A 20,934-nucleotide genomic window follows, 5' to 3' on the forward strand; every position below is an offset into this window, starting at 1 on the left:
GTGGAAGTCTTGCTTAAGCACACTTTTGAGAGAGAAAAAGCTAGAACAGCAGCAGTTAACCATCACAGGCTGGAATTCTAACCCTGTCTGGCTTGCTCAGAACAAAAAGGGTGTGACAGGCAGCCTTCTTTTCTCATGAGGAACCAAAACCTCACGCACTATTTTCTTGCTGCTTCTTTGCAAATATGCAAAGAGGTAGAGGTTGACACTTCTGTTTGGTCAAAGATCATTTTTAGAGGAGTCTTGCATCCCTTCAGTGGGATTTCCTGTTCTAGAACCCAGGGAGGTAAATTCACATTCCAGTAACGTGTCCCCCTATTAGCCCTGTTGCTATTCGTATGATTGACCAGAAACCAAAAGGAATACATATTTCCACGGGGGGTGGGGGCATAAATAGGGAAGAAGCAAACTTTCATATTTCTCAAAGGAAAATTTCACCAGGGACCATAACCCTAGTTAGCTTTACAGTACTGTGGGCATTTAATGTGTGAAACAGCCAAAAGATTCTTTTCTGCCCTTAAATGAATTTTTAAAAATTTAAATTCTCATATTGAAAAGAAAATGGCATACACACTTCTTTTTCTATATTATCCGAACTCCCCGCGGAGCTTAAACTACAGCAAACTAGAATCATCCACAGAGATAGAGAAAAAATCCTTGATGCCTTCCGGAATAAAAAAAAAAAAAATCTCGGCGCTTTATGGGAAATGTAGTATCAGGTCGAATTCCTGGAGGACTCGGGAAACCGCAGAGCATCATTTCCGCACATGCGCCCTGAGGTGGTCAGGAAGCTTTGCATTCGTTGACGTGCATCGGTGCTGCGGGGCGCCGGATTCCGAAGGTCTTGGGGCGCTGCTGAAGAACAAAGACCTGTTTGTGATTCGCAGGAAGAAAGTTAAGTCTTAACTTTCAGGGAAGCTTTATGTGCGTGGCCGTCTGGCTTCTAGAAAACCCGGGAAGGACTGCCGCTCCCCTGGTCTTGCTGGAGTTCGGTAAGTCTTGCTGTGCTGCGACTTGGGGCGAAGTGTGTGTGTGTTTCTGGGGAGCCTTTCGCTGTGTGATGACCTGTAGCTGGTCCCATTCCAGGAGGTTTTTGGCGCGCAAACGGCTGAACCCCTTCGCAAGGCAGCCAGCGTGTCCGGTGACCGACATTGTTGAGCTCTTGGGAAAGAGCGTGGCATTTCTCTCGTTGGTCGTGCGAGGTTAGTAGCCTCCTCCTGCTTTGTTTTGTTTTGTTTTTAGACAGAGAGGCAGGAAGTTACCTGCTTGAAATCACACAGTAGAGGAGAAAATGTTCAAACTCAGTTCAGTTTTATCCCAGAGTTCATTCAGTCTGTAACCCACAGTTCTGCCAAAGCTGAGTAAATCCCAACTTCATCGTTGTTTTGTGGAGATTTCTGGAAGACTGTGTCGTGGAGCACATAGGTCTCTGTTGCATGTTCCTGGCCTCTTTGATTTCCAGCAGCCCTGGCTAAAAGTCTGCGACAGGCCAACCCGGAGCCACAGGTGGTCACGAGTTAAAGGAATTCAGGCCCCACCCATAGGTCCCCTTGAAGCAGTGTTGCTTGGCCGACCTCCAGCCCATCAGAACTAGGAAAAAGAAAAGGGTAGCCAGTTCATGAGAGGACGCTCTCCTGACCAGAGCCGTCCTAACCCAATTTGAGGCACTATTAGGAATCCTCGATTGTCTTCTTGGAAAGGGAGTATAGCTTGACTCAAGGCATTAAACCCTGAGGCAGTCAATTAAAGTGTTTGAAGGGAGATTAAGTATTTGAGAAGAATGCAGGTTGTGGGCCTGGATGGTTAGGTTCTGTGGGTTAGAGAATGAGGGAGGTGAAGATAAGGAAGGAGCTAGTTGGTTTTTTTTCCAATAATTATTTTATTTTTGATGATGTTTACATAGTTAAGAAGGAGCATGCCCCTGTGGACCATCAATTAGGGGGAGGGTTGAGGAATGGGGGAGATGGATGAGACAACTGTTTCTAATCTCTTTTCTTCCTGTACCTGGGGAAAGTGGGGAAGAGGACCACTCCCAGCAGCCTAAGTGCATCAGTGACCGGGGATGGCTGATGGCTGCCGGGTGTCATCCCAGGGTCCCCGATGAGGAGCGTGTTCCATGATGTTGATAGTTCTGAGATGCTGTTGATTTGTTACTCCAAGGTTGAGGAAATCCTTCCAAGGTTCATTGGCTGACATAGTCCACCTTGGAATCTTGAATTGTCCAGATACTGGCTGTCAAAGCTTGACCGGGAGAGCTGTCCAATTTGTTCTGCGCTGCCCCATACCCTCCCCCCCGCCATATCCTGGCACATTCAAAACGAGGACCTTAACCATTACGCTATTGCGCCAGACCCAGATCTTGTACTTTCAATGTGGTTTTGCAGTCCAGCCTGACGTGACTTGCCCCAGGCCCAGCACCTGCTAGCTGATGTTGCAGCAATGCCTGAACAGCCCACACTTTTGGCTCATGCATGCACCAGTGGATATGGTTGCTCATCCCAACCTGGCTTTCCCTCTAACCCAGCTCACATGCAGGCCATTGTGCTTTGTGGCCCTGCCCAGCCTAGTGTGCCTCCATTCCCAGCTTTCATGCTCACCAGCAGGAGAGGTGGCCCAGCAGGGGAACCCCAACAATTCCCCCACTAGGCATGCCACCTTGCCCCCCAATCTTATGTGTGTTGGTATATGCTGTGGCACAGTTTGGCATGTCTTATCTCGTCTTGGCATTCAACAGTAGTTGCTGCAACCTGGCTTGGCCCCATCTACCCTCAGTTCCAGCTCATGCTGGAAGGTGTTGCAGCCTAGCCCAGCCTGGCCAGCCCCCAGTCTGGGTCTTTATGTGAACTGACAGGTGTTGCATCCCAACCTGGCCTGTCCTGACACACCTGCCAGTAGATGTTGAGGACTAGCTCAGGCTGGCCCACCTCTAAACCTGACCCACATATATCCTGACAGGTACTGTATCCCAGCCTGGGCTTGACTGCCCCTAACCTTGGTTCTTGAGTTCCCCCACTGGGGCTGTGTTTAGCAGGGGAGTTCCCCAAGCTTCACTGACAGGCCAGTTCTCAGTTATGGATCTTGCACACTCATTCACACTCATTCTGGCTCTCACTGACGAGTGCTATGGCCCAGCCCTGCCTGGCCCACCCCCAGATCATTGAGTACTGTGACCTAGCCCAGCCCATCTCACACCCATTCTGGCTTTAATGAGCACTAAATAAGCATATAACGGAGCCTAGCAGAGGGGACACATCCTAAGACCCAGCCCCCACACATGCTGAGGGATGTCTAGTATTGTTCAGCCAGTATGCCCCATTCCTGGCTCTTGCGCTTACCAGTAGGAATAGTAGCTCAGCAGGGGCATCCCTTTAAGTCCTCTTACCCACTCCCCCAACCATAGATCTTTCATATGCCAGTGGCTGCTCCAGCTAAGCCCGGCCTAACCCTCATCTTGGCCCTTGCTGTTCAGTGCTGCAGCCTGGCCAGGCCAGCCCCCATTTCCAGCTCTTGCCGGTAGATGTTACAGCCTCAGCCTGCCCAGTCTGCCCTCATCCCTGTCTTTCATGCAAACTGGTGGGTGTGATAGCCTAGCTCAGCATGGCTCGCATTTTGTTTTGTTTTGGCTCCTACACACTCCAATGTGTTGATTTCGCCCAGCTTTGTCCAGTTCACCCCCACTCCCCACCCCCCAAGCCAGCCCCAACACTTGCTGACAAGTGGAGCCAACTTACCTGTTCTGGGCCACTCACAGTCCTGATCTGTGCTCACCAGTGGGAACCATAGCCCATCAGGGGTGTTCCTCAAGTTCCCCCACCAGGCCCACTCCTAGACCCAGATATCATAAGTGTCTGTGGGTGCTAGCCCCTGACCCGGTATAGTCCACCCCTGAGTTTTGCCCTTTGTGTATGCTGGTGGATGTTGTGGCCCAGCCCTCCTCATATCCAGTTCTTGGGTGTTCTTGTGGGTGCTGCAGCCTGAACTAACCCAGCCTGTTCCCAACCCCACTTCCCATAAGCATGAGTGGCTTCCATGGTCATGCCTAGTTCAATTTGTCATTACCACCAGCTCTTGAGCAAACCAGCTAGTATTGCAGCTCCACAGGGGTAAGCCTACAAATCCCCCACAGAATTTGCCACCAGACTCAGTTCTCTCACGTGCTAGTTAGTGTCATAACCCATGCCCTGCTGCAACACTCCCTGGTAAGTACTGTGGTCTAGCACTGCCGGCAGGCATCTAACCCTAGTTTTCGTGTGCACTGGTGGGCACTGGTCAATACCAACTAGCCCAGCTCAGGTCTCCCACATGGGTTGGGTGCATTGTTCTGCCCTATAAACGTCCTCTAGCTTCCCTCCTCCAAATCACCTGGTCTCAGCCTCCTTGCTTTTACAGTAGTCTGCTCAGTGGAAGTCCCCCAAAATTCATTGCTCACTTGTAATGTTCTCCCTCAGTGGTCCTGTCTCCCACACATTCCCATACCCCCTTCTCTTAGCAGTCCATAAACCCCATCCCACTATTGCACAGGAACCCAAGTCCAGTCTTCCAGCGGCGTGGAGTGGCTGCTTGAGGTCCTGCCTGTCTGCTTAGGGGCTACACATGCTCACACACACGTCCCCAGACCCCATCTGCTGGCATGCCAGCATGCCAACGTCTGTCCCCTACATATCTGTTTTTTTTTTTTTTAATAGAATAGGTAACTATGCTGACACACTGATATAATTAACCCAAATTTGGTATTAATCGTGCCTAAAATACCTACCAGTTATCAGCTGCTTTTCTCCCAGCGGTGCAATAAGTCAACTTAGGCATTTGCCTATGGTTGGGATGGAATCTCAGAGTTTATAAAAGGATAAGTCGTCATTCCCAAATCATTGTTCTTTGTCCTGCCTTACTGTTCAGTTGAGCTAAGTAAGTTTCTTTTGAAAATGTGTAACAAGGAGAGGATCAGCAAGAAGCTCTTCTACTAATTCATCCAGCAAATGTACATGTCAGGTTTGGAGGTGCTTGGACATGCTGGGGAGAAAGAGGCTGTTAGCCTAGGCAATGCTCTTTATTGTCGGAGGAGAGTCAGACAGACCGCTTCCTCAGTTATACAGCACTGGGGATTTATACATTTTACACGTGGGAAGTGTGAGGAACAACCAAAGAGAGGCAGCAGGTGTCAGCATCTGCACTGGGGGATAAGGCAGCATGGGCAGCAGCATCAGGTTCAGCAGGGTGCTCTTCAGGGAGAGGAGGATTCTGCACTGCCCAGCCTAACAATATGCTGAGTGTTTCTTTTGAGCCTAACACTCTTCTGGTACCTGGCGAGCAACAGTGAACACGACAAAGCCACTGCTTTTCCTGGAGTGATTTAAAACTAAATAGGGCTGGTGTTTGGTATAGCATTTAAGATGCTGTTTGAAGCATCCCATGTTCAAGTGACTAGCTTTGGGTTCCAGCTTCACTCCTGGTTCCATCCTTCTGCTAATGTAGACCTTGGGAAGCAAAGTTGATGGCCCAAGTTGTTGAATTAGAGACCTACATGGAGTTTCTGGCTTCCAGCTGCAGCCTGGCCTAGTCCTAGTTGTGTGGGCATTTGTGAAGTGAGACGGTGGATGAGAGCTGTAACTTCCTCCTCTCTCTGCCTCTCTAATTCATTAATGAACGGACCTAAATAGGCAGATATAGCCTACCTTTAATGATGAGTGAAGTTTGGAGAATTAAAGCGAGATAAGGGTTTCCAGAGACATGGTGACAGCAAGGGAGGTTATTTTCTAAGAGGCAGTCCAAAAAACTCTTTCCTGTAAGTAAAGTTTAAACTGAGAGCTGTGGAATGTAGAGTGAGCTGTGCAGAATCTGATTGTATCCTGTGGAATGTAAAATGATCCATGTAGAATATGGCTGTATCCTGTGGAATGTAGAGTGAGCCCTGCAGAGTCTGGCTGTATCCTGTGGAATGTAGATGAGCCATGTAGAATATGGCTGTATTCTGTGGAAGAACAGCCCAGGCACAGGGCTCCTGAGTGGCCCAGCTTGATGTTTCAGAATAGTAAGGATGCTGAATGGCTGATGAGAGTGAAGCAGTGAGAGAAGAATTGCAAGACTGGAGTAGATGAGGCCTGGAAAGTTGGGACCAAGGTGGCATGGTCCTTGGAGAGTGCTGTCTAAAAGAATAAGTAGTATGTTTTAAGTTTTTTAAAAGATGTATTTATTTATTTTAAATTTTTGTTTTTCATGGTATAGTTCCATAGGCTCAGGGATTTCCCCTTCCACCCCCCTCCCCATTCCCCTTACCCCACTATTTTCCCCTATATTATTACAATAGTATAGTCCTTCAACAATAGTCACATGTCCATCATTCTGCCATTTAAGTGTATCATGAATTGTAGATATAGACAATGTTAGAAAAGCCCAGCATTGGGCCCTGTGCAGTAGCCTAGCGGAAAAAGTCTTCGCCTTGAGTGCCCACCGGGATCCCATATGGGTGCCAGTTCTACACCTGGCAGCCCCACTTCTCATCCAGCTCCCTGCTTGTGACCTGGGAAAGCAGTCGAGGATGGCCCAAAGCTTTGGCATCCTACACTCACAGGAGACCTGGAAGAGGCTCCTGGCTCCCGGCTTCAGATTGGCTCAGCTCCAACCATTGCGGTCACTTGGGGAGCGAATCATCAGATGGAAGATCTTCTCTGTCACTCCTCTCTGTTTATCTGACTTTGCAATAAGAATAAATAAATCTTTTTTTTCTTTTTTAAGTCCAGAATCAAGATATATTTAACAGTTTAATTGGGAGTCCATCTTTTATTTGGGAGTAGGGATGCATACTTCACTTCTTGGTATGTTAGTCTCCATAATACAGTTCCTTTAGATGAATATATGTGTGTGTATATATATATATATATATATATATATATATATATATACATGTTTACCTGTATATCCATTGAGAAGTATTTATATTTTTACTGGAAAGGCAGATTTGCAGAGAGAAAGTCAGACAGAAAGATCTTTCACACACCGGTTCATTCCTCCAATGGCCCCAATGGCCAGAGCTGAGCTGAACTGAAGCAAGGAGCTTCTTTCAGGTCTCCAATGAGATTGCAGGGTCCTAAGGCTTTGAGTCATCACCGCTGCTTTCCCAGATCATAAGCAGAAAGCTGGATGGGAAGTGGAACAGCCTGGACACAAATTGGCACCCATATGGGATGCCAGCACTTGGAGATGGAGGATCAGCCAGTTGAACCACCCCTACAAGTGGTGTCTTGCAAAGTATGTGGGAAACACAGGTATGCCCTGTACTTGAAAAAGTGCATGCATTGTAATGTGTTTATATAATATATTGTACATGTCCACAAAATGAAAAATACATTGTAAAACATTTAGTAAGTACACAGATGTAAGAGGATACATGTTTAAAGTTATACAATTCTGTAGTTCCAGTCTTAAACAATAATTATTTACGTCTTGATACGCAGTTCATGCTGTGTCTGCCTACGTACATGCTTTCCTTTAGGGGGAAGAGATCATATCATAATAGGGTAATTAAAAAAATACATGGAAAATAGAATTAAAAGATAAGCAGACCTGACTTAAAAAAATTTTTTTTTTGAAGTTTGGTCAATCTGCCATCCAAGTTCTGCTTTCTGGAATTCAAACTGAGTTTCCTGTGTCGGAGGGAGGCAGGTGCTTGGGTCACGGCGTGCTGCCTCTCAAGGTCTGCATCAGCAGGAATCTGAATCAAAAGTAGAAGAGCTAGGACTAGAACACTCTGCCCTCCGGTAGGGGGTGCAGGTGTCCCAAGTGGTAACTTGACAGCTCTTAAGTGCTTGCCCCCTCGCAAATATATACATATATATTTATTTATTTATTCATTTATTTATTTTTTTAGTCTAAGAGACAGGTAGCTAGTGGTATCTTGGTTCACTTCTCAGATGCCCACAGTAACTGGGGAGTGAAGCCAAGCGCCAGGAACTAATTACAGCTAGGCCAAACATCTGCCCTGGTAGAAATTCTTTTTTTTTTTTATGATTTTTTTTTTTTTTTGTATTGGAAAAGCAGATATACAGAGAGGAGAGACAGAGAGGAAAATCTTCTGTCCATTGATTCACTCCCCAAGTGACCGCAACAGTTGGAGCTGAGCCAATCCGAAGCCAGGAGTCCAGAACTTCTTTTGGGTCTCCCATACCAGTACAGGGTCTCAAGGCTTTGGACCGTTCTTGACTGTTTTTCTAGGCCACAAGCAGGGAGCTGGATGGGAAGCGGGGCTGCCGGGATTAGAACTGATGCCCACATGGGATCCCAGCGCAAGCAAGGCAAGGCCCCTAACCACTAGGCTACCTCGCCAGACCCATAGAAATTCTTAATAGTATAATCCTTATTGCCATTACAAAGAATGCTTTTTACTTATTTATTTATATTTGTTTCTTAATGTGGAAAGACAAAGAGATCATGCAACTGCTGGTTTGTTCTACCAATGTATGTAGTGGTGGGAGCTCGACCTAATCAAAGTCAGGAACCAGGAGCTCCAATTGGTTTTCCCATGTGTGTGGCAGGAAGCTAGCTGGCTATGCCTATGTCAGGGTGTGCATTAGCAGGAAGGTAGAGTTGGAAGCCCAGCTGGCACTCACATAGAGGATGCCAACATCCTAAGTGGCATCCAGTGGCTGTGTCAAACACCCACTCCTTTAGCATCATTTTTTAGTGACCACATAAGAGTCTACTATTTGAATAATCATGATTTTTAAAATCAGCACTCTTGGGTTGTGCTGACAAAGGTGTCAAAACAATACTTTTAACTTTCCGTTTGTAAAAATCATACCCATTTTATTGAATGCTTATCATATGCCATATGTTTTGAATGCTTTCCATGTATTAGCTATTTACTTCTCATAGAATTCCCATGATAGAGGTGCTGTTATTGTCACCATTTTGCAGATATGAAAACTGAGAGCAGTTGTCCTCAGGGTCAGACCACTAGGAGAGGACAGAGTTCGTGCCTCGGCTCACTGCCCATTTGTTCATTCAGATTCCACTTTGTTTCCCAGTGAAGTGGCAGTGCCTCATTAGACACCATAGCATACAATAGAAAAATGTTAACAGTTAAGTATATCAACAGGGGAAATACAGGTTGATATTTTCGTTGAATGGAACGTTAAAAAATTGATATGGGAGGGGGCACAGGATCTATCCAGTTTATAAGGTTGAGATGTGAATTTGTATAGTGTGTGACAGTTGTAATATGATTTTGTTTTTCACAGATTTTAATTCTGGGTTAAGGAGTTCCTAGTTCTCCTGTGGGTGTACTGTGGCTCTGCACAGTGGACGTAATCAGAGGACACAGTCTGAATCTTCTACACCCCTTGGTGGCCTTCCCTGCAGGGGGAAGATGAATGGTCTGCTGCAGGAATCACTGACATTCCAGGACGTGGCCATCGACTTCACTCCAGAGGAGTGGGAGCTGCTTGCTGATGATCAGAGGACCCTGTACTGTGACGTGATGCTGGAGAACCTGAGAAACCTAATCTCACTGGGTGAGGACAGCTTCCTCACAAACTGGGCATGTGCAAACACAGCATCCGTCCTTTGCTTCTCGGGAAGGTTGTGGATGTTGCTCAGACTTTCGTCAGTTTGGCCCTGCATTTCAGCCATGGAGATCCCTAATCCCCTTGGGTGACAGATGGTCTGGTTCTTTGTCCACTTCCCAAGTGGAGACGGGGCTGTTGTGTTCTGAAGCCCACTTAAAAGCCCCTTCAGGGCCCTGAGGCTCAAAGGAAGAGACTTACGCTGGGAGGGGGTGGTCTCTTTAGCACTTTGTGCCCACTTCTGTGTTGTCTTCCCATAAACAGGGTACCCAGTTACCAAGACAAAGGTCTTCGTTGAGGTGGAGCAAGGACAAAAGCGGCAGAAGGTGAATGGATGGAAGCCATACTGGAGCCATACAGGTGAGTGAGAAAAAACCCAAACAGGTATTTTTGGAAATTGGTGAGTGCGTGAAGCCTCTAGTTTGTTCTTTCCCAAGATTGTTTTGACTTTTTGGGCTCCCTTGTTTTGTGTGAATTCTAAGATTTTTAAAATTTCTGCAAGTATCTGTTGGGATTTTGATAGAGATTACATTTGAATCTGTATTGAATTCACTTTGGGAATGTTGACATTTAAAAATGTTAAGTTCCGGGCCCGGCGGCATGGCCTAGCGGCTAAAGTCCTCGCCTTGAACGCACCGGGATCCCATATGGGCACCAGTTCTAATCCCGGCAGCTCCACTTCCCATCCAGCTCCCTGCTTGTGGCCTGGGAAAGCAGTCAAGGACGGCCCAAAGCTTTGGGACCCTGTACCCATGTGGGATACCCAGAGGTAGTTCCTGGATGCTGGCTTCGGATCAGCATAGCATCGGCCGTTGCACTCACTTGGGGAATGAATCATCGGACGGAAGATCTTCCTCTCTGTCTCTCCTCCTCTCTGTATATCTGACTTTCCAATAAATAAATAAATCTTAAAAAAAAAAAAATTTAAGTTCCAATCCACTTGCATTGAATGTCTTTCCACTTATTTGTGTTCCATTCAGATTCTTTTAGCAGTGTTCTGTAGTTTTTGTCTTGTAAGACTTAAAATGTATTCACTATTCATTCATTTTGAGAGGCAGACACAAAGTTACCATTTATTGGTTTACTTCTTAAATACAACAGCTAGAACTAGACAGGCCAAATCCAGGAGCTGGGCACTCAGCCCTTGTCCCCGATGTCAGGGCAGGCATCCAGCTACCTGGGCCACCAACTGCTTCCCCCCCGGGGACATAGCAGTAAGAAGCTGGGCTTGGGCCTAAGGCCGTGCCACCCTGAATGCGCCCGATCTCGTCTGATCTTGGAAGCTAAGCAGGGTCAGGCCTGGTTAGTACTTGGATGGGAGAAGTTGGGCTTGGCAGTGCGGCTGAGACTTGAACCCAGGAAGTGCAGTATGCGATGGGGGTCCCAAATAATATCTTAACCCTTAAGCCAAACATTTGCCCGTGTTAGAAGTGTTTTATCTTCTCAATTCCTAACTAATTTTTTTGTGCTTTTTAAATAAGTTTTATTTTATTTTGTTTTATTGGAAAGGCAGATGTACAGAGAGATCTGATCTGAAGCCAGGAGCCAGGAGACTCTTCCAGGTCTCCCATGTGGGTGCAGGATCCCAAGGCTTTGGGTAGTCCTCTGCTGCTTTCCTAGGCCACAAGCAGGGAGCTGGATAGGAAGTGGAACAGCCGGGACATGAACCGGTACCTCCCATTTGGGATCCCAGCAAGTGCAAGGCGAGAATTTAGCCACTAGGCTATCACAACTGGGCCCTTTTGGTGCAATTTTAAGTGGAGTTGTTATTTTCCTAGTTTCTTTTTACATTATCGTTATTGTATAGAAACAGTTGATTTTTATTTGTTGGTTTTTGTTTTCTTACAACTTAGTTGAATGTGTTAGTTATTTTGAAGCTTTGCTGAATTTGTTAGTTCTAGAAATGTTTTTATATAGCCTTTATGGTTTCCTACATATAAAAAATCATGTCATCTGTAGAAAGAGACATACCTTTTGTTTGGATACTGCTTTTTTTTTTTTTTTAAGATTTATTTATTTTTATTGGAAAGGCAGGTATACAGAGAGGAGGAGAGATAGAAAGATCTTCAGTCCATTGATTCACTCTCCAAGTGGCTGCAGTGGTCAGAGCTGAGCCGATCTGAAGCCAGGATCCTCTTCTTCATCTCCGACCCTGGTGCAGGGTCCCAAGGCTTTGGGCCGTGCTCCACTGCCTTTCCAGGCCACAAGCAGGGAGCTGGATGGGAAGTCGGGTTTCCGGAATTAGAACCTGCGCCCACATGGGATGCTGGGCCATGCAAGGTGAGAACTTTAGCCACTAGGATACTGCACCAGGCCCTGTGTTCCATTATTTCAAAGGCAAAGTTACAAGGAGAGGAAAGGAAGGAGGGAGAGCAAGAGAGAGATCTTTGATATTTGGTTCATTCCATGACTGGCTACAACAGCCAGGGCATGGCCAGGCCAAATCTAGGCTTCAGGAACTTCTTCTGGGTCTCCCATGTGGGTGCAGGGACCCAAGGACTTGGGCCATATTCTACTGTGCCAAGTGCATCAGGAGAGAGCTGGATAGGAAGTAGCGCATCCAGGACTTGAATCAGTGCCCATATTAGGTGCCAGTGCTATAGGCAGCAGCTTGACTTGCTATCCCACAGCACTGGCCTTGAAGGTTTCTTTTTCTTATTAATAGTTCAATAGTATATTGAATAGAAATAACAAGAATATTGCCTGAATCCAGAGACTTTTTGAAATTTCTTTCTGTAATGTTAAATTGGAAAAAGTAACCGAAAATGTTTTTCTTACTTCTTTTTAGAAGTTGTCTGCCTCCTTTGTGAACTAGAGAGACAGGAGGGAATCCAAGATGACTTTTTGAATCAACATACATTTATCATCAAGAAAAAACTGTCTAAGAAGGGAGACCGGAAGTGCAGTCTGAGTGGAAGCGTTATTTCGTCAAGACAAGAGAAACCTAAGACTGAATCAGATGGAAACAGTTTGCATACTAATTTTTACGTACTTAGTTACAATAAAAAATATAATGGAGAAAACACTTATGAGGACAAGGAATGTGGTAATGCCTTCAAAAACAAGTTTTATCTTATTAGATACAAAAAGAAAGCGTGCAAGAAAAAACCCTGTAGCCCCAATGAGAGTGAGGATGCCTTCCACGAGAAGGCTCCTCTCCTGCGTCCCGAGAGAAACGATATACCAGAAAAGCAGAGCTCTACATGCAGTGAGTGTGGGAAAATGTTTAGCAGTATGGAAAACCTCGTAGCCCATAAAAAAACCCATACTGCAGAGCGGGCTTTTGTGTGCAATGACTGTGGCAAAGCTTTTATGCGAAAAACCCAGCTCGTGGCCCACCAGAGACTTCACACTGGTGAGAAACCGTACAAGTGCAACCAGTGTGGGAAGATGTTCACTTGGCACTCCTCTTTTAATCAGCATATAAAATCACACACGTTGGAGCACTTGTTTGAGTGTAAGCAATGTGGGAAAACCTTCAAGTACTGCTCATCCCTATATAAACATTGTAGAATTCATGCAGGTGAGAAGCCATACCGGTACAGAAAACGCAACAAAGTCCAGGCTGACTCGCCCGTGTTCCCCATGCGCCCCCGAACTCATTTGGACGAGAAACCCTACGGATGCACAAAATGTGACAAAGCCTTTGTTAGAAAGGCCCATCTCTTGCAGCACTACTTAAGTCATCTCGCAGAACAGCAGAGCAAATGTGACATGTGTGGGAACTCCTCCCCGGAGGACGCGTCTCACTCTCCATCAAAGAAGTCATGAAACGATGGAAGGCGGCAAGACTCAGGAGCGTTCTTAGCAATGAGGAATTCATCACCAAAAAAATAAGCTCCCATCAGGTGGGCAAATGTGTAAAGATAATCTTCTGGGGTTCATGTTTGTGATGCCATCAGTTTTCGAAAATGTGACTGGAGTTTTTAGAAATAGTTTTGCTATAGTATATAAAGTTTAGAAAATTATGACAAAATAAAATGAGAAAAATGAACAATATGACAATGATTATGTATAAGAGAATGTACTCTTCTGATAAATATTTTTATACAAATTATAAAAATATCTGCATTGCATAAGAATTTTATATAACCACAAGTTGAAATCTATCTTATACACATTATACAGAATTCTATCTATTATGATGAGGGTTGAACAGTATTGAGAATGTTTGTAGTGCCAGCAAGCTGTATACTTAGAATGGTTAAAATAGCAAATCCTATGTATATTTTGCTACAATTAAAAAAAAATGAAATTTTTGAAAATTGTATATCTTGTAAATTTTTTTTCAAATTCTTTTTTTTTTTCATTAATTTCTTTTAATAATCTTAGTTGATTAGGGTACAAAGGGTCAAGGGCTACAGGTGAAAGTGGGTAATATCATTGTTTCCACACTAATGTAATCATTTTGCCCTGTATCTGGGGCTAGGGGAGTAGCAAAGGGAAAAGCCTCACCCAACTTCCCACCCATCCCCCATCCCCAACATGAGGCGCTCTCCAAGGGTCCTGCTCAAACAGTTTTGATAGTTCATCAGTGCTGGATTGCTGCCAGTCTCACCGTCCCAACCGCAATGAAACCTATTCAGAGTCCACTGGCTGACAGTCTCTTGATGGTTGGGGTTCCAAGATCAGCAGTTCAGTTGGAGAGATATCCAAAGAAACCTCATCTGAGTTGATCCCAGATCTGATTCTTGTATGTGAGTTTGCAAGTACAGGCTCCAACACCATTCGTTACACCAATCAGCTTATGCACATGCTGGTCATTGCGATTGCTGGGTCCGTTCGGTTTCCAGCCCCGTCTTCCTTGCGAACCAATGGGTGTTGTAGTCCAGCTCGATCCTACCCACTTCATACTCGGTCTTCATGCAAACCAGTTGGAGCTGCAGCCTAGTTGGGGCGACTCTCCAAAACCCCTACCAGTTCTGCCCCCTATCCTGGTTCCCATGCTTGCCAGTATGTACCACAGGCTTGTCCAGTCTGTCCCACATCCCATTTAGCTCTCGCACACGTCAATGGACATTGAAGCCTGGTTCAACCCAACCAACCTATTATCCAGCCCATACACCCACTGGCAGGTGCCTTTCTGTCTAGCCACCCCTGCCCCATCCTGGTTTTCGTGCTTTCCAGTGGGGGTGGTAACCCTGAGGGAGGTGCCCACTATTTCCCTACTAGGCCACACCCACCCCCAGATTATGCAGTCTCCAGATGGTTCTGGCATTTGACTTGACAGAATTAGCTCCCAATACCAGCCTCTGCCAGCTAATGCTGTGGCTAAGCCCAAACACCCCTCAACCCACTCTAATTTTACTTGCACCAGTCAGAACAGTCAGCTCACCGTGAGGCCCACAGGTGCTATAGCCCTGCCTAGTCTGAACTTCCCCCATCCCAATTCACACTTTCCAATGGAAGTAGTTATGCAGCAGGGGAGCCCACTTTCCCCTGTTGGCTTTGCCTTCTCCCTGATTGTCACATGTGCTGTTTGTGCGCTGCAGCCCCATCTGGTACGGCTCATCTCACCTTGGTACACACTTGTTGTGTACTGGTATGTGTTGCAACCGAACCTGGCTCAACCCACACTCTGTTCTGGTGCTCAGATTCACCAGAAGGTAATGTGAACAGGTTCAGCCTGGTCTGCCCCCAACCCATGCCATGTGTATTTTTTTCAAATTCTAAAAAAGATTTGCATAATTGTCAGTTGTAAGTGAAAGTATGGATTATTATGTTGTGAAATTCAGTGTGATGAACTTTAATCATTTCTTGGTAGCTATCATGTGTGGCCTTGAGCTTTTTTTTAAAAAAACTTATTATTTCATTATTTTTAAATTGGAAAGGCAGATATACAGAGAAAAGGAGATACAGAAAGATCTGTCTGCTGGTTCACTCCTCACGTGGCCATAATGGTCAGACCTAGCCTGGCCCATTCTACACCCATCCTGGTTCTCACGAGCTCAAGTGGGTGCAAGAGTCTAGCCCAGTACGGTACAACCCAGACCCAGCGCACACCCATGCTAAGGGAGACTGTACCCGTGTCCAATCCAGACCACAGCACCCACCATGGTCCTTGCTGCTCACCAGTGGGAACTACAACCCAGGCAGGGCATCCCCTTACCACCCCCACCAGCCCCTGTTTCTAGCCACAGATCTCACACGTGCCAGTGCTTGCTCTGAGCTAGCTTGGCACAGCCCCTCATCTGCCTTGGCCTTTGAATGCTATAGACTGGCCTGAGCAGCCTGACCCAGCCAGCCTCCAGTCCCGATTCTCGCTGGTGGTTGTTGCAACCTGATCCTGCTCAGTTTGTTCCCATCCCTGGCTCTTGCAAACTGGCAGGTGTGATATCCTAGCCCAGAATGATCTACACTCCAATCTGGTTTCTGCACTTGCCAGTGAGCTATGGTCTGCTTGGTCCTGCCCAGTCCTTCCCCTTCCAGATCCAGTCCGTATTCCTGCCGATGGATAGAGCTGCCTTGCCCAGCTTGCCCAACACCCAGGCCTGGACCAGGTGCTCACCAGCGGAAGCTATGGCCCCCACTTAGCTCATTCCCAGACCTACATCTCACATATGCTCTCGCAGGTGCCAAGCCCCTGCTGGGCATGGCCTTCTCCCTCCATCCCAGCCTTTGTATGAGCTGGTGGATAATGCAACCCAGATGTACCACACCCTTTTAGGGATGTGCATCTGTACTGACCAGTCTTTTCCCAGTCCCAGTACCTGTGAGTGTTGGCAGATTCCATGGTGACACCTAGCTCAGCCCCTACCACTCCAACTCTGAAGTTACCCAGCGGGGTTTGTATGTCCACAGGGTTGGGTCCACATATCCGCTACAGAATCTACCCCCAGACCTGGTTCTTTTATGCATGCTGGTTGGTGTCATGGCCCGGCATAATGTGTCCTGACCACTCTTCCGACACTCACTGTCATGTACTGGTATCTAGCCCTGCCAGACAGACCCCCCAGCCATAGCTTTCCTGTGGGCTGGTCAGCAATGTTTCATGCTAAAAAACCCAGCTCAGGACTCCCATGTAGGCTGGAGCATTGGTATGACCTATAAAGGTCTTCTGGTCTCTCCCCTTCAAACCACCAGGTCTCAGTTGTCTTGCTTACTTGGCAACTATAGTGGACTTACCTTTGGAGTCCCTTGGCAGTCATTCCTTACCTACATTTACAGTGGCTTTTTTCCAGGCATGTCCCTCAGCAGTAATCCCTCACCTGGGCATGAATCCATAGGCCACTACTCTGCCTCACCAGTGTGATTCCCCCAATCTACTTGCAAATTCTGAAGCAAAAGTTCCTTGTGCATGCCACTGGCAGCCCAAGGGTTACACCCAGTGCCGTTGGCATCTGGGCCGCCCATCCCAGGGCCGCCCATGCCCACCTCTGGATACTGGCAAAAGGACCCTTTAGTAGGGTGATTGGCTCTTGAGGAGCATGTGTGGTCTCGGTGACCCCAGACTGGCCCATCCTGGGGCAAGCCTTGCTTCTCTCATTTTTTAAAAAAAAGCTTTATTTATTTTCATTGCAAAGCCCAATATACAAAGAGGAGGCAAGACAAAGAGGAAGATCTTCTGTCTGATGGTTCACTCCCCAAGTGACCACAATGGCTGGAGTTGCACCAATCTGAAGCCAGGAGCTTTTTCTGAGTCTCCCATGTGGGTGCAAAATCCCAAGGCTTTGGGCTGTCCTCAACTGCTTTCCCAGGCCACAGGCAGGGAGCTGGATGGGAAGTAGGGCTGCTGAGATTAGAACCAGCGCCCATATGGATCCCTGCATATGCAAGGTGAGGACTTGAAGCTGCTAAGCTATCACATCGGGCCTGTTTCTCTCATTTCTTTTTTTTTTTTAAGATTTATTTTTATTATTCTTTTATTGGAAAGGCAGATATACAGAGAGGAGAGACAGAGAGGAAGATCTTCCGTCCAATGATTCACTCCCCAAGTGAGCACAACGGCCGGTGCTATGCTGATCCGAAGCCAGGAGCCTCTTCTGGGTCTCCCACTCGGGTGCAGGGTCCCAAAACTTTGGGCCGTCCTTGACTGCTTTCCTGGGCCACAGGCAGGGAGCTGGAAGGGAAGCAGGGCTGCCAGGATTATAACTGGCACCCATATGGGATCCCAGAGCGTGCAAGGCGAGGACCTTAACCACTGCGCCACCGTGCCGGGCCCTGTTTCTCTCATTTCTTAAAAATCTTCATAAGTTGTGAAGTTCTTTCCTCTTTTATTCAATTGAAATTCATAATTTGTATCCCTTTGGTTGTTATCTTTAAAATATTACCATGCACATTTGACTGAAATGTCTAAGTTTAAATAAGACCTCGCAAGAGTGTGTTAGCAAAGGGCTTGCTCTTTTCTAACCACATCCCCTCTTGATGTAAATTTAATTATGTCCTCTTAACTGAAAATGCAGTTATTGCTAGTAGAATCACTAGCTTGCACAGCGCTTGAATTCACACACATGCTTACCACGTAGTCACCATTCTGTCTTGTATCTTCGTCTCTCCCTCTGGAATTACTTTTCTTCCTGACGTACATTCGTTAGAAATTCCTGTAAGGCAATGGACAGAAGTTAGTTTTTTTTTTTTTTCACAGTTGCATGCCATCTCCAGATAATTGCATTCTCTGGTCATCTAATTACATCTTACAAAACCAATTTTGGTTTTTCCCCGGTAGTTCACTTACTGCTGTTCTGGCTCTGCGTCTGACTGTTCAAATATTCCCTTTCACTGGTAGTCTGGTTTTCCACTGATGCTAGCCTTTGGTGCTCTTGTGAACTCACTGATTGATCTTATTATGTAGTAGTCCTAATGGGATTTTTTTCCAGAAAAGATTTACAGGGTGCTGTTATTATAGGATAACTCCAACATCCCCCAAAGTCCCCAGATTATCCTCCTACCCTGCAGAGGCACAAGATGCCACGTCCTGCTGGAGTGCTGTGGTTGACAACTGTCAAGGGACAGTGCCAAGTGACTACCACTCTGCCCTCAGCTCACTGGGGTTATGCTGGTTTTGTGTATTTATCTCTTTAAATATGGAGACAAGGGTAGTCCTCTTTCTTTGTTTCTAACTGGATGAAATTCCTCCTTTTTATCCAATCATGTTATTGACCTTTATCTTGCAAATTTAATATTCTTACCACTTAGTTGATTATTTTTCAGCATCATTGGTAATCTAAGAAATCCCATCTGCAAATTGAGATATATTCTTCAAAAATATCTACTGGCAAAAACAAGACTCTTAAATACTTTTAAATTGAATATAGGGGCCCGGCGCGGTGGCACAGTGGATAAGATCCTCGCCTTGCATGCCCGGGATCCCATATGGGCGCTGGTTCTATCCCGGCAGCCCCGCTTCCCATCCAGCTCTCTGCTTGTAGCCCGGGAAAGCAGTCGAGGACGGCCCAAGGCTTTGGGACCCTGCACCTGTGTGGGAGACCCAGAAGAGGCTTCTGGCTTCGGATTGGCATAGTATCGGCCCGTTGCACTCACTTGGGGAGTGAATCATTGGACGGAAGATCGTCCTCTCTGTGTCTCCTCTCTGTATATCAGCCTTTGCAATAAAAATAAATCTTAAAAAGAAGAATATAGTCTGTCACAAACCTTGGAGGACTTTGTATATAGGTAGTAAAGGATTTAACATGCCAGGCTGGGTACTTGATGAAACAATGACGATGCCACTTGGGAGGCCACCATTGTCTGCAGGCTTACGTTGCAGCTGTGATGCTGGCATTCAATACTAGAGCGCCAGTTCCAGTCCCATCCTGCTGCTCTGCGTTTGATGCAGCTTCCTGCTAACGCACTTGGGAAGGCAGTGGAAGGTGGCTTGAATACCTGGGCTTTTGCTACTCACAGAGAAGATGCTTATGGAGTTCCTGGCTCCAGCTTTGACGTGGCCTAGGTCTGACCATGGCATTCATTTGGGGGAGTGAGTCAGCAAATGTAGGATGGATCTCTGTCTCGCTTTCTTTCTCTTTATCATTTTTGCCTCTCAAATATGTAAAAATGTGTTTTTCTTAAAATAATTATTTTGTAGAATAGAGATATGTAGAAAGGTTTAGTGAGGGATTGATTATGAGGCTGTAGCAATAGAAAAAAGTCAAGGGTGGAAGTCAGTGCTGTGGCATAGAGGGTAAAGCTAAAAGCTGCAGTGCCAACATCCCATATGGCCACTAAGCCAAGTCCTGGTTGCTCCAGTTCCTATCCAGCTCTGCCAATGTGCCTGGAAAAACAGCTGAAGTTAACCCAAGTACTTGGACCTGTGCACCTGCATGGGAGGTCTGGAACAAGCTCTGGCTGTGAACTGACCTAACTCTGGCTGGTGTAAGTGAACCAGCAGGTGGAAGACCTCTCTCTAATTCAAACAAACAAACAAACATTTTTTTAAAAGAAGTGAAGGATGACTCCTGTTTTCTTTTTTAAAACTTGAATGCTTGGGTGGTTAGAGGTCCAATATTCTGAATATTGCTGCTTACCAGGGTGCACATGAGCAGAAAGCTATTCAGAAATTGGAGCTGTACTCTGAGCCAGGCACTCTGGTAGGGAATCTCAAATGGTGAATTACCTGCTAGGAAGAAAGCCTTCCATAACTCATCATTTAATTATCTTTTCCCTGAACCTTTTGAGATACTCATGCACTGCCAAATTACTCTCCAAGAATGTTCCTACCAATTTATACTCTTTCTTACAGTCTGTGAGGGTGTCCTTTTCCTCACACCCTCACTAGCAATGGATGTGAGAGGTCTCCATCCTGGCCCCATGCATGGGGAAGTCTGCCTCAGGGTCACTGAGGTTTACTCTTTGTATCACACACATTGATGTAGGCAGTTGCTTACTGAAGAGAGATTCCTGTTGGTGTTTTAGGACCTGTCACATTCAAGGATGTGGCCATGGACTTCACTGAAGAGGAATGGGGGCTACTGGACCATGCACAAAGAACCTTGCACAGAGCAGTGATACCGAGATCTGTGGCAGCCTGTTCTTTATGGAGACGACAGCTGCTCTTTGGAAAATTTTTGTTTCCTTGGTTGTTAAAAGCTATGGGCTCGGCTTGGGGCCCTGGCCACGGCCACAGCTGCCATGCGGTGAGCAAGTCCTGGGCTTGCCCAGGCCTGAGAGGTTTCTCCCTCATGGTGAGTACGCTACGAGGGAATCTCTTGGGAACTGGGCTAGGTCCCTGACTCTGCCCTGCTGCTACCATCTTATGGCAGGAGGTGCCTGGTGGAGTTTGTCCATGAGGTCTGGGTGGAGGGAGCTTCCAGCAGCATGGCAGCTATTGGTATCTGAGCCAGGTCAAACTCAATACTTGGGGCCCTGGCTACAGCCACTGCTGCCATTCAGTGAGTGAGTCTTAGGCTTTGGATGGCCAGTGCACCAAGTGGTGCTGGGT

General features: G+C 46.5%; 1 protein-coding gene across 4 annotated transcripts; it reads left to right on the forward strand.

Annotated features, from left to right (window-relative positions):
• The first annotated feature begins 792 nt into the window (after positions 1-792).
• Positions 793-13,816, forward strand: ZNF684 (zinc finger protein 684). Of its 4 annotated transcripts, XM_040974299.1 has the most exons (5): positions 793-992; positions 1,087-1,202; positions 9,355-9,506; positions 9,822-9,917; positions 12,346-13,816. In XM_040974299.1, exons 3-5 carry the CDS (start codon positions 9,362-9,364, stop codon positions 13,326-13,328), a joined length of 1,224 nt encoding a protein of 407 aa, XP_040830233.1. In that variant the 5' UTR covers positions 793-992; positions 1,087-1,202; positions 9,355-9,361; the 3' UTR covers positions 13,329-13,816. The 4 variants fall into 4 exon arrangements, with proteins under 4 accessions (XP_040830233.1, XP_040830234.1, XP_040830236.1 ...); XM_040974300.1 differs by having other exon boundaries at positions 793-1,202; XM_040974302.1 differs by lacking the exon at positions 1,087-1,202 and having other exon boundaries at positions 9,234-9,506.
• The last annotated feature ends 7,118 nt before the right edge of the window (positions 13,817-20,934 follow it).

Source organism: Ochotona curzoniae, unplaced genomic scaffold (assembly GCF_017591425.1).
Source record: "Ochotona curzoniae isolate NIBS_2020 unplaced genomic scaffold, NIBS_Ocur_1.0 contig_2404, whole genome shotgun sequence".
Lineage (NCBI taxonomy): Eukaryota > Metazoa > Chordata > Mammalia > Lagomorpha > Ochotonidae > Ochotona > Ochotona curzoniae.